Raw genomic sequence first — 13,804 nt, 5'->3', positions numbered from 1 at the left:
TCACATTTTTAAGTACTTGAGCATTATCAAGTTTAATCAATCTCCTTGTTGCACTTAGCCAAGACCAATCAGAGTTGTAATTTTCTATATGAGAAGCCAAGTTTGGTTCCTGAAAGTTGTATTTCATTGTAAATTTGCATGTAAGATTCACGTAATTCAACTATTGCTGTATTGTATTGAGAAAAATGTTTATGTTATGTGTATATTGGTCAATTTGTCTTCTCATCTCTTCCAAACCCTTGGATTGTCTATTGTGAATTGTCACAAGTATGTTGTATCCATTTGTTACAATTTTTGCATGTGGCTTGGTGGGTTGAGAAAAGTATGATTGGTATTCTTAAGATGAAGGTTTGAATACATGTATTTTTGTAGTTTGCAGTTTCAAGTTGAGTAAGTAAAAAAACTACGATGGATCACACGAATTCAATAGGTGTGACATCTTGCACATGTCAAATGTAGGCAGAGTTGATGAAATCCCTGATGGTGGTTGTAGCTCACCAAACAAAGGCCACGAAATAGAAGAACCATGTGTATGATTGATGTTTGGATCAAAGGATGATACATATGAGTTCTTTAAGTCTAATGCATTGACAAAAGGCATTGGTATTCGCAAGGGGAGTACTCATAACAAGAAAGATAAACCGATTGATAGGGTTTATGTTTGCTCGAGGGAACGATTTAAATAAGAAAAACCTACTGAGTTAATGTGTGGGTGCAAGGTTAGGATGTGTATAAGTAGTCAAGAAAACGACGAGTAGAAAGTGACTAACATCGTTAAAGACCATAATCACGATCTAGTTACTCCAAGAAAAGCTCATTTAATTCGCACACATCGATCATTATCAAGTGCTACAAAGTCATTGATACATTCAATAAGCTCGGCAATGGTAAAACCTAGACATATTCATAGAGCATGCTGGAGGGATTGGTAATGTCCCTTGTACACAAAAGGACATCCAAAATGAAATAGCAAGCACTACAAGAAAACTTAGTGGAGAAGATGACAATTTAATTTTGCAATGGCTCTATAAAAAGAACCAAACGAACTCATCATTTTTCTATAGATTGAGATTAGATGATGATGATCACATTCACAGTATCTTATGGGTAGATTCTACATCTAAAGTTTACTACCACTGCTTTTCTAAAGTGGTTACTTTTGATACCACATATAAGACAAATACGTTTGATATGCCCTTTGTACCTATACTTAGTGTAAATCACCATTTCAATACAACTTTCTTTTGATTTGTACTCATATTTGAAGAGAAGATATAATTATTTATATGGGTGTTCGAAAACTGGTTAGAAGCCATGAGTAGACGACAACCAAGTGTTACTCTCACTGATCAAGATCCGGCAATTTCATATGTAGTGAGATAAGTTCTTTACCTAAGTAAGCATCATTATTGTAAGTGGCACACATTTGTGAAGATCAAAGAAAAAATGATGTCTTGCATATGCATCCTTCTTATTCAGATGTCTTTAGGAGGTGTGTTGCTAGCCCAACAATTGAAGAATTTGAATCGCGAAGAAAATAAATGATTGAAAATTATAAGCTGGAATACAATGAATAGCTCAGTAGGCTTTATGGTTTTCGCATACAATGGGTTGATGCATACTTGGCTGGTACGTTCACTGCAGGTATGTCCTTTACTCAAAGGAGTGAAGGAATGCATGCACACTTCAAGATATATTGGACACCCAAAATAAGCTTGCGTACATTATTAGAAGTTGTTACAAAAGTCCAAGATAAGAAGGTGAGAGGGAAGATAACTTGAAAGATATTCAAACTAGTCCAGTCTTGTGAACAACCACTTTCATTGAGTCACATGCATAAAAAATCTACACTCAAAAGATTTTAAAGATATTTAGGGAAGGGGTGGCTAATTGCTTTAACTTTGTGACGGAGAAAGTTGAACACAATGGACATGTTGCTACCTTTAAGGTGGCAATACTGAGGACCAGATCTAGATCCTACTTAGTGAAATTCAATTCCCATGACAATTCTATTTCTTGCAGTTGTCACTTTTTTTAGAGGATGGGCATTCTTTGTAGGCATGTATTGAAGATTTTTATGGTGAAAGATGTGTTTGAAATCCTTCCACAACATATAATGAAACGTTGGCCAAGGATATAAAGAAGGGAGTTTTTCTTCATGACATTGGGGAATAAATTCAAGTAACATTTCAACTACCATGCTCCATTAGATATAATGAGGCTATGTTGGCAAGTCGATCCCTTGTCGAGCATGCTTCACAAAGTGTAGAGGGCCATGGGTTTGTAATGTCCATAATACAAAATGAAATTCGTTAGTTCGATGAAAAGTTTGTATATAAGAGAGGTCCTCAGGAAAATGCAATGAGCCATGTCAATGAAGATTACATATCTAATAGTTGTAGTAATACACCAAGTGGAAGTAACCATTGCTGCAATGTCCTTGAACCTATTCTAGCATAGTCAAAGGGATGACCGGCTACTAAAAGATTGAAAGCTTGTTCTGAGGGATGGAAGCCGAAGATAAAAAGAAAGAAATGCGCAGTCTGCAATGGCAGTGGACATGGCAAAAAGAAACTGCCCGTTGTTCGTTTGTGATAGGTACAACTGCATACCTTTACATTATTTTGATTTGCAATTGTATTATCTTTATTATTGTTGTTGTATTTGATTAACAATTGTATTAGCTTCAATTTAAATGCTAAAATATTAATTTATTTTCCTCTTACAGCGCTAAGGACAAAACACGTCATACGCTTCGGACCCATAAGAAGGCAGCAGAAGTGAGTTGATTTGATGGTAAGAAGCAATTACTTGGAAGGCATGTTTGTACGTTCATTATATCAAAGTCCTTGATTTCATTGGTGTGTTTATTAGGATTTGGTATAAGTTTTGCATTTTGGGTGTCATTGGGGTCCTGTATGTCCTTTCCATTTCGTTGATGTATGCATAGCTTCTGTTTTTTTGTTTTTTTGTTTTGTTTTTAGACATAAGCTTGGTGTGGAGAGAGAGAACAAAAAGAGAAATGCATGGCTTTTGTTTTGTTTTGTTTTTTTTTTGGCACTGCTTGTCCCTTTATTCTTTATTGTTCTCTGATATCTATTTGTGCTTCTTTATGCTTTGTGTTTCATAGGACTCTTTGCTTATTCTCAATCCATATTCTTCTATGATTTTCTTCCACCTTGTTCTACATTCATTTCTCTCAATTCTCATATATGTCAATAGAAATCGTTTGAAGGATCGTGTTTTAGGAAATGGCACGTATAAGGCCTACAAGGTGGCACCATATATATGTTCTGCATTATGTTGTGCTCGTTGTTATTGAAATATTCACAATTTAGTGAGAGATTGGGGTAGATATATGCTGATGAACCATAAATGTGTTCCGCAATATTCATATTGTATTTGCACAGTATTTTGTGTCCTTCGTTAATTTCATCTAATGTTAAATATCTACTATGGGGTGTTGAATTCTTTTGCTTCTTTTGTAGGCGCCTTGAAACCTTTGCAGATGCTTCGCAGTCCTTTAATTATGGCTCTTACAGTCATTCAATGAAATAACGCCCCAAACCTCATGATATTGTTGCTGTAAAAAATGCTCGCAAGAAACACAATATTTCTTTTTTTCTTTAATATCATTTATGAGGTGTTGTTTTCTATATACTGGATGCTCATCGGTAATTGGCATGCTCATCGGTAATTGGCAGAGTCTTATTGTATTTTGTTTTATGAAAAAGTCTGAAATGGAATTTGTATACAAATTCTTTTTTGTAATGGAATTTGTATATAAGCACGCTTTTTTGTAATGGATGGGCAAGTCCTTCTCTCTCTCTGAGTTGCTAGTTTGTGACATTTATGGATGGGAAGCAAGCATGTTTTTTTGTAATGGAATTTGTATACAAATACTAGTGTTGTAAACAGAACTTCGGTCACAGTGAGCAAGCTTTAAGACTCAACAGTTACATTGAACTTGTTGAAATCGTTGGAGAAATATTATGAGTCTGGCAAATTGTCATGTACAATATATCTTGTTTGCTTCCGTGGTGAGTTTGTTGGAGGAGCTCGCCATAGCCAACCACTATTTTTATTTGTTTTTAAACGTTCTCTTTTCATTGCTAAAATTTTTTTTTGGTTCTTAGTAACCTTTTATTTTTTATTTAAGAAAGAAAATTATTGACAAGATGTTCAACGATGGGTGTTGTTTACTTACTCTGCTCTTTTCTTTCATATGCACCTAAGTTACTTGGATTTTCATTTTGCAATGTTTATTTCCCCAGTTTGAAAGTCTCGTCACGCACACGGTGCATCTCTATAGCACATCATGATATAATCTTGCAACTAGTTTACAAATAAACAGTGATATAATCTCGCATCTTGTTGCAAGATGCATTTAGTCGAACTGCACTCCTGCCCTCTCCCTGTTCACACTGAACAATATACGGTTTGCTTCCTCTATTTGGTAATAACTGGAAATTATTGGAGCTTCGCAAATGGATGTGAGTGCCACATTGAATGAATTTCTTTTTGCTTTCTTAATCTCCATCAGTAATTAGCAAATCTAAAAAATAATTTCTGGGAAGAGACCAGATGCCTGGTTGAAGAGGATGGCATTTAGAGTCATCCTCAACGAATGTGCTGGGGTGTTCCAAAGGGATGCGAGGGTGAGTCATGGAGAATGTGTTGAGAGCCCCATCATTGTCATACTAGTCCTATCTCTGAATTCTTCGATTTACAGGTTTTCAGTTTAAATCTTCCAATTTTCAGTTTTCAGTCTCAAGTTATTTATTAACAACACTAGACATAACGCTTGCGGAAAATATCACATACATAGCTAAACAAACCCCTAGCTAAACAAACCCCACGTATGTACTTAATCTGAGATTAGTATCCATCTGACATTCAAACAAGACAAGCTGGTATAAAATAACTCAATCAATTAACAAGCCACCCACTTCTTTAAATGCTAACGAAATAGAAGTTACAATTTAAGCCATTGATCAACCTAATATCAACAACAATAACTGTTTCATAGAGTTGTGAGACCAACTCTCTAGTCATATAAAACACTTCTGAAAAAAGTAGCACAAAAACAAATGCATTCATTACACACAAGAAAAATAGAAATTGTTGCATTCGCCATATGACATCAATAATTTGTTGTTGAATGACCATCGGTTCAGGCTTGAACATAAGATGCTCTTGTGACTGATTTCTTTGTTGTACATTACAATGCTTGAAGTTTACATTGTAGTTCATCCCTTCCACATACTCATCGCACCATTGAAAGAAAGTACAGTTTGGACACCGATAATACATTCTTAGAGGGTTGGATGAGGAGCTTGACGTACCTAAGTTACATGGTATGTCGAACCGCGGACAGGTACGTGTGGATATTCTCCAATGTTTATAGAAGCTGATGACATCTTCGCTGGTTCAGATGTCTAAACCTGCATCCCAATTTCACAAAGGGAACAAAATGTATTCATTGCGTATTAAAGTATATCCATTGCACAAACCATATGACAACAGAAAGTAGTGGTTAACTCATACTACATAAATTAAGGAGCAAGTAAAAAATATTCAAAGTTTAGCTCAAATTAAGAAGCAAGTAATTTGATCCAGTAGTGCTAGTTATGAAAAGAATTTGATGCTATTGGGTTTGTTACAGGGATCTAGAGGAAGAGTGGTGGGTTAAATGGTTTGATACTTTCTTTTTTCTTTTCTTTTTTGGGATTTTAGCTAATTTGAAGTTAATGATGGGCTGCTGCTAAATAGAATCAAATTATGAGCTGTTGCTATTTATTCCACTTACTTTTTCATAATTTGATCTTATTTATTGCTAATTTGCTAGTTTTTTATAAATTTTTTGATGTTAATTGTTTTGTTATAGGGATCTAGAGTGAGAGTGGAATTTGCAGACGCCACAATTGCTTCAAATCTTTTGGATTTGATCAAAAGATCATTTCTTTTGACATATGGGCAATCACTGCTTCATTTTTTGTAGCCAAAGAGATTACAAATTATGTCTTTTTATCTGTGTTTAAGCACGAGAAGTTACAATGTCATAGTGAAACGATTGCTCTTGCATGTGCACCCCAAAAGTAAGTTACCAAACATAAGAAAATGATTACATGAGAAAAAACAAGCTTGAGATCACATTCCTTGTAAATTGTTTTCATGGTAATTCAGTTTCATATTAACAATTTGTTTCACATTAGCAAATTATTTTCGCAGCTCAAATAATTTGTCTTTTGAAGTATATGTGTTTTTATGGTTGAATTGATAGAGTTTGCCAATTGTTTATGATATTTATTCTTTAAATGCAGTTTGATACAACCGCAACATTTTGTTCCAACCCTTTCGGATGGATCCCCCTTTTTGTTATTGAGCTACTTATTGGGAGATCCCAACTCAACATGCGACGCTCTCACTAAAGAGGGAGCAACACAAGGCAACAAACAAGCGATTTGTTTTGGGCACATTTTTCACCATATGATCCCCATTTCTTGTATCTTAACTTCTTGTTTTGAATGTAAACAAGCAACAAAAGATTGCAAGTTTTTATATAGAGCAATCTATTTGTGGGTAAGGATCTACATTGCAATTTCCTATAGATAGATTTATGGGAACATTTCTATCTTGATGTACTGCCTTTTCAAGGGCTTGTAAATGACTATAGGTTTTTATATAGAGCAATTTATTTGTGGGTAAGGATGTAAATTGTAATTTCGTATAGATGGGTTTATATGAACTTTTCTATCTTGATGTACCACCTTTTCAAGGGCTTGTAAATGACATTAGTATTTTTTTCGTGCGCACATGCTCTTACAAGCGATACATAAGTGCATGTGTCTGGTGTACATTTCATCATAAGCATTTCTTTATAGACTTGCATGGAATCTTTTGGCTTTCTTGAAATTTCAGCCAGGGGGAAATGAGAGAGATAGGGTTCATGTATAGACAACGCAAAACCTCACAAATTGGGCACCTGATTTTCTAGTTTTTATACAATTAGACAACCCATAAGCTCATCAAGTCAGCGATGCAAAGATGATCACTATTCAGATTAGAATCAATTAAAAATGTGAAATACCTTACAATCTCTCTCTCTTTCTCTCTCTCTCTCATGCTATATTGTGTAATACATTGTTGTATTGTTGTTAAAAGTCACATTTTCATATTTGTTGATTTTCAATAAATAAGAAAAGATTTGTGCACAAGTACATTCATAAAGTTTCTTCACCATTCTCAGCATTAGTCAAATACTCTATTGACCCATAATCCATAAAGGGGCCCCAAAAATACTCCATTCATCATTTGGATTTCTAAGCTTGGTGGTTCTATACAAAAACCCGTAAAGGTGCTAAAAAAATGCTTTACATCCAAAATATAAACAAGAAGTTAATATACAAAAAATGGGGGGACCATGTGCTAAAAAAAGTACTAAAAAATATCCCATGTTTGTTGCTTTGTGTTGCTCCCTCTTTAGCGAGAGGATTGGATGCTGAGTTGGCTATACCAATGAGTAGTTCCATAACAAAAATGGTACTCATCCACAAAGGTGGTAACAAAATGTTGTGGTTGCATCAAACTGCAAGTAAATAATAAAAGAAATCATCAATAAGGAACTCCAAATTTCATGGCCAGAATAAATCATTGATATATATAAAAGAAATGATTATATGAAACAAAATATATCTAACTAGCTTGCACGTATGCCATTAGGAAGAGCACCATAATAATAAAAGCTTACCTAAAAGGCACTACTATAATATTGAATCGTAGCATTCGATGATTGATCTGTGTGCATGGCATCTATTATTGAAATATGTAAAGTAAGTTAGAAAACAAAAGAACTTGTTGTACAACTAGTGAAGTAAGAAAAAGGTAGACAAAGAGAGTACAAGTACAAAATAATCAATATCTTACCCCTGCATGCTGTGAATCACTACTTTTTGACAATGAACAAGTACATGAATTATATCCTACTTTGTTGCACATACCACACGTAACAAGCTTCCGCAGCAGCTTCTGTGCTGGTGATTTGATTCTTGTGGTCGAAGAGCGGACCTTTGTTGTTGTTAGTAATGGATTTTGCAGTATAACATTACTTGCTGAACAATCTTGATTTATTTCACTTGTTGTCATAACTATTCCCAAGTTACTTTCATTACCCATAGGGCAAAATTGAGATGCATTTTCAATACTTTCCTCATGAATAGCTCTTTGCCTCAATTCTTGAAATCCTAACAACACCATATCAAAAACACGTGCAGATTTCTCCCCAATCTCCGCAAGGTTAATTGCTTGGCGACTTAAATAGTTGAATCATGAGAATAGAGAATCCATGGAATTTTCCATTGCTCCTTTTCTATGCTCATTTACTACAATCCCTTTCTTGGCATTCCTTGTCCATCGCTTCAAAATGTATTGGGATGGAATTTCTTGAACATGCTCATGATGGAAAACTGCTAATATATGTTTACAAAGAAACTTGGAAAACTCAAACATTTTACAGCTACAAGTTGCTTCGATTTTAGAGGCATCAAATACAACTATATATTTTTTGTTATTTTTTCATATGTTGTAAACTTGTATGTGTTGATGAAGCCATCTTCCTCAATTTTCTTTACCACAATTGATATCACTTCATCTAGTTCCTTTTGACACTTAAGGAACATTGTCCTGGTATAAGCATCTACTGCTTGTTTCTCTATAGGCAGTCTTGTGTTCAAAGTTGGTGTAGAGTAAGAGGTGACATGATCTAAATAGGATTCATCATTGTACCGGTGATCAAGGGCCTCTTCATATTTAAGAACAAATTCTTGCAGGGTAGTTTGAGAGTTAAAAAACCCGTGAAAAATATGGTTCATACTTTTACTTCGCTGGGTAGTAGAGCAATTTGCAAAGAATGTACCATGCAAATAGATTGGTATCCATTTTTGTCGAATATCATATAATGATGCTAACCAGTTGTTTTCCTTTAGCTCATACTTATCAATAATTGATCTCCATGAACTCTCAAACTCTTCAATTATTTCGATCCAATTAATACAATTAAGGAACTTCCTAACAAAAGTAGGATGTTTTCGCAAATGCTACCCAATTTATCGTTGACTTTTTTTAAGATGTGCCATCTGCAAAACCTGTGGACACTGTTTGGGAATACACGAGCAATAGCTCCTTGCTTGACCTTGTCGTGGTCGATGATTATTATAATTGGATGTTTACCATTTATTATTGAAAGCAATGTCTCAAATATCCAAATAAATGACGATTTGGTTTCATCTCTCACAAGTGCACAGCCAAATAAAGTAGAACTTGTATGGTGGTTGATTCCCGTAAATGGGACAAAATGCATTTTAAACCTATTTGTTTTATAGGTTGTATCCAAACTCACCACATCCCCAAAACATTGATATGCATGCCTTGAACTAGCATCAATCAAAAAAATATATGCTGAATGGCCATCATCAGTACATCAATTGCATAAAAAGAATGAAGGATTTTCACTTTGCATGCGCTTTAAATAATTTAAGAGCAATTGAGCATTATTGTTAGGGATTTTCTTTTTAAGCATTCTAAGCTTATTTCTGCAATCACGATCCATTAGGCCTAAATTACATTCTATACCAGACTCTACTCTAAAGACATTCATAATCTTATTAGTAGGAATCTTGTCTTTATGAAAAGTATCAATAATACTTCTCTTACATTAAAAAACAACCCGATGCGATTGGAGACCTTACTTGAGCTCACAAATACATGATTGTGATCCTTGTTGAATCGTGTAACAACCCACTTGTTAATACATTTCTTATATATTTTCATCATTGCTTTGTAACCAACTCTTGTGTGTGGTACCTTCCGAGTAGGTTTTCCACTATCAACTGTCTTTCTCTTGAACATAGAATTTACGAGCGCACACGACCCCTTCATGTTGTGATTTTTTTGTATTTCCCATGCGCATGCTGAATCCCCTTTGCCTCGCATATTCATCATAGAATAATTTTTCTTCTTCCTCAGATGGAAATTCCATACCCACAAATGGTTTACAAGCAATATTTCCTTAATTTGGATAGCTTCCCAATCTTGCATTTTCATCTTCCTCACTGCAACTGTTTATAACACCAAACTCCTTAGAACCATCATTACTGCTCCCTTTTGCATGTAATTCCACTAGTTCATGTACACTTTTCACAGATGCTTGTTGCCATTCAAATGATTGGTCAAACTTCAACACAAGCAAAAACAAGATTGGTCAAATTTCAACATGAACAAAAAAATAACCAATTCTGAAGCACTAATTACCTTGATAGAACTATAGATTTCTTCCGCATTGGCACCATACCATAAGGAATGATCCTCAATGGTTGCCTCCATGGTAAGGAGGAAACCTTATAACTTGTTGGTGTCTCTTTCCAGCTTAGCAGCATGGAATGAGAATGACAAAAATGACTTATCATGTATCATGTATCATATTCTATACCACCACAATAATAATAAGTTCGATATAGAAAAGGAAAAAAAATCAATATCAAAAGGTATGGACGACAAGGGCTCCATGAAAGTGATTTAATACATGTCACTAGATGAAAAAAAGAGCTAAAATTGAGAATAAAAATATATTAAAGGATGCACTTATAGTCTAATTTGAGAGAAAAAACAAAAAGAGCTCCATGTTCGATCATGATATAAAGTAAAAAGCATTGCTAATGAGAGGATAGACAGAAAAGAAGCATTAGCATGTTTAACAATACTCAAGGAAAATTTCAAGAGAATAAATATCTCATCTCATCAATTGCTTCAACATATCAAATCCCCATAATTTGCAATAAATTTTCAAGGCAAATCAACAAATATAAGGGATCCATCCGAAAGGGTAGGAACAAATGTTGTGGTTGCATCTAATTGCATTTTAAGAATAAAATATCATCACCAATTGGCAAACTCCATCAATTCAACTACAAAAATACATATACTTGAAAAGATAAATGATTTGAGCTGCAAAAATAATTTGCTAATGTGAAACAAATTGCTAATATGAAATTGAATTACCATGAAAACAATTTACAGGGAATGTGATCTCAAACTTATTTTTTCTCATGTAATCATTTTCTTATATTTGGTAACTTACTTGTGGCGTGCACATACAAAAGCAATCATCTCCCTATGACATTGTAACTTCTCGTGCTTAAACGCAGATAAAAGGACACAATTTGCAGTCTCTTTGGCTACAAAAAATGAAGCAGCGGTTGCCAATATGTCAAAATAAATGATCGACTGATCAAATCCAAAGGACTTCAAGCAATTGTGGCATCGGCAAATTCCACTTTCACTCTAGATCCCTGTAACAAAATAATTAACATAAAAAAAAATATGAAAACTAGCAAATTAGCAATAAATAAGATCAAATTATGAAAAAATAAATGGAATAAATAACAACAGCTCATAATTTGATTCAAATTAGCAGCAGTCCATTATTAACTTCAAATTACCAAAAACCCAAAAGAAGAAAAGAAAAAAAAAAGAATCAAAGTATGAAACTATTTAACCCACCACTCTTCTTCTAGTTCCCTGTAACAAAACAAATAGCATCAAATTCATTTCATAACTAGTACTACTGGATCAAATCACAAAAATAGATTAGATACTACAAACATCGACATCTCATAATTTGCTTCAAATTTGCAATAGCACATCATTAGATTCAAAATTAAATTGGCAAGAAACCCAAAAATTGCATCAAAAAATTTGCAGCAAAAGTGTTGAGCTAAATAGTAATTAGCACACCACTAACTCTGTTTCTCAATTCAAAAGTCAAAGAAATAGCAATGACCCATCATGTGTGATAATCTGATAGAGAGAGGAAATAATCAACATGGCTCATGGAAAAATTCAAGGAAATAATCAACAGCCCATCATTTACTTCAATTTAGCAATAGCCTAATTAATTGTATAGTGTCAAACTACCAAAGAAAATCAATAGTAATAATCAAATACTACCATTAATTTAACAAAGTGAAAGAACAGTAAACCCTTGATAAGAATAATGTAGAGAGAGAACAATTAAATAATTAACAATACTCAAAGAAAATTTCAAGAGAATAAATATCCCAACTCATCAATTGCTTCAAATTAGCAAATCCCCATAATTTAGAATAAATTTTCAAAGCAAATCAACAGAAATAAGAGATAATTTGCAATAATTTATCACGGCAATAATATATTGCAATGAAAAAAAATTATTGATTGGAGAAAGTAATCAGCAGTGCTCAAGGAAAAATTCAAACCCCAAAAACTACATCAATGCAGAAAATCCAGCTTAATTAACCACGAAAGTCAAACCCCAAAAACTACATCAATGCAGAAAATCCAGCTTAATTAACCACGTTTTGTTGATTTATAGGATTTTGCTTTCCTTCTTTAGATTTGGTTCTTCAGGAGGGGGTTTGATGGGTGTTTCACCTGAATGTGTTATGGGGAAGTAACCCAAAAATTGCCATTGCCTTCTCCGTAGGGATAGATAGAAACAGAGAGACAAAGAGCGTTAAAGGGAGAGGGCAATGGAAAAAATGCTCATATGGGGAAGAGAGAAATTGAGAAGCACTCATATTAGAGAGAGAAAGTTAGAGAAAGAAAGAGAGAGAGAGGGGGGGGAAATGCTCACGCCCGTGCTCAAACACTCCTGCAAAAATCCTTTTGCCTATGAAATTTGAAAAAAGAATTCAGGAAAAAAAAAAACTTAAATGCAAATTGAAATTCTTGTCTTCCAGGGTGAAAAATGCCTACAATTTCGAAATAAAATCTGTTGTAGAGAGAGAGATCATTTCTTTTAGGTAGAGATAAATAGAGATTAACTTAGAGAAAGAGAGAGCAAGAGAAAAACTAAATTTAAAAAAACCCAATGGCAATGAATCGATCCCCCAAATCTCCCACCTGGATCAAGCAAAATGAACTCCATCTCTTGTATTGATTCATTTGAAAAAAAGAGATTCAAGTAGAGAGCGAGAAGCCAAATGAAAAAACCGAATTATTGCTAGAGAGACAACATCCAAAACTTGTGATGCAAAAAATTAGCAATGGATTGAGCCCCCAATTTGAAATAAAGAGACCAAGATCTTCCACTTTAGCATGAGATAAAACGGCCTCTGCAGCTGTGGTAACTCTGCTAGGGCTTGGGGCAGAGAGTTCCGCAGAGAAGAGAACGGGCTACCTTTGTTTGCACTTAAGAGAGAGAAAGTAACCCTTGTAGGGTTTGGGGAGCAAGTTTAGGGCATTTCGCTTTCATAGAGGAAAGCGGGAGAGAGCAAGTTGGGGCAAAGAGTTTGGGACAGCAGGTTTGGGGCATTTCTCTTTCACAGAGGAGAGTGGGAGAGAGGGGAAAAGATTTCACAAAGGTGAGCGAGAGTTTCAAAAGACTACTTTAGAGAGAGAGAGAGGCAGAGGCAAACACCGGCAACTTGATGGGAAGCCGGTTAGAGGGTAAGCCACCATTTTGATATCGAGATTCCTACACAAATCTAATGGCTATTTACAGGGTTGGGTGGGGGAGGGTCCTCTATGATCATTTCTCATATATATATATATACAATTGACGTAGAATATTCCCAAGAAAACACAAATAATTGTATGTGATAGATACGGTCGTAGATACTTAACCACCTTGTAAATAATTATGTAGAGTGTCGTAAACCTTATTTCTACAAATCAGGCTCCAATCTCATACAAACCGTGCCCTTTATAAAAATGTTTCTTAATTTATCAAACACAAAAATTAGAAAATTTTAGAAGTTTTATGAAAATG

At 34.6% G+C, this 13,804-nt stretch overlaps 1 protein-coding gene and 1 long non-coding RNA gene across 2 annotated transcripts; one reads left to right on the top strand and one right to left on the bottom strand.

Moving 5' to 3' along the window:
- The first annotated feature begins 301 nt into the window (after positions 1–301).
- Positions 302–3,696, top strand: LOC148781635 (uncharacterized). Its single transcript, XR_016057841.1, has 3 exons — positions 302–2,598; positions 2,729–2,796; positions 3,489–3,696. It is a non-coding gene; the product is annotated as an uncharacterized LOC148781635 (long non-coding RNA).
- Positions 3,697–7,818: 4,122 nt separating this feature from the next.
- Positions 7,819–13,500, bottom strand: LOC110006529 (protein FAR1-RELATED SEQUENCE 5-like). The gene is made up of 3 exons (XM_088870871.1): positions 11,135–13,500; positions 9,100–10,231; positions 7,819–8,552 (listed from the first exon to the last, which is right to left on the bottom strand). Exons 2-3 carry the CDS (start codon positions 9,356–9,358, stop codon positions 8,326–8,328), a joined length of 486 nt encoding a protein of 161 aa, XP_088726997.1. The 5' UTR covers positions 9,359–10,231; positions 11,135–13,500; the 3' UTR covers positions 7,819–8,325.
- Positions 13,501–13,804: the final 304 nt, after the last annotated feature.

This window comes from Amborella trichopoda, chromosome 6 (assembly GCF_054954075.1).
Source record: "Amborella trichopoda isolate Santa Cruz 75 chromosome 6, AtrichopodaSantaCruz75HAP2 v2.0, whole genome shotgun sequence".
Lineage (NCBI taxonomy): Eukaryota > Viridiplantae > Streptophyta > Magnoliopsida > Amborellales > Amborellaceae > Amborella > Amborella trichopoda.
This window is presented reverse-complemented; position numbering and strand designations above follow the sequence as displayed.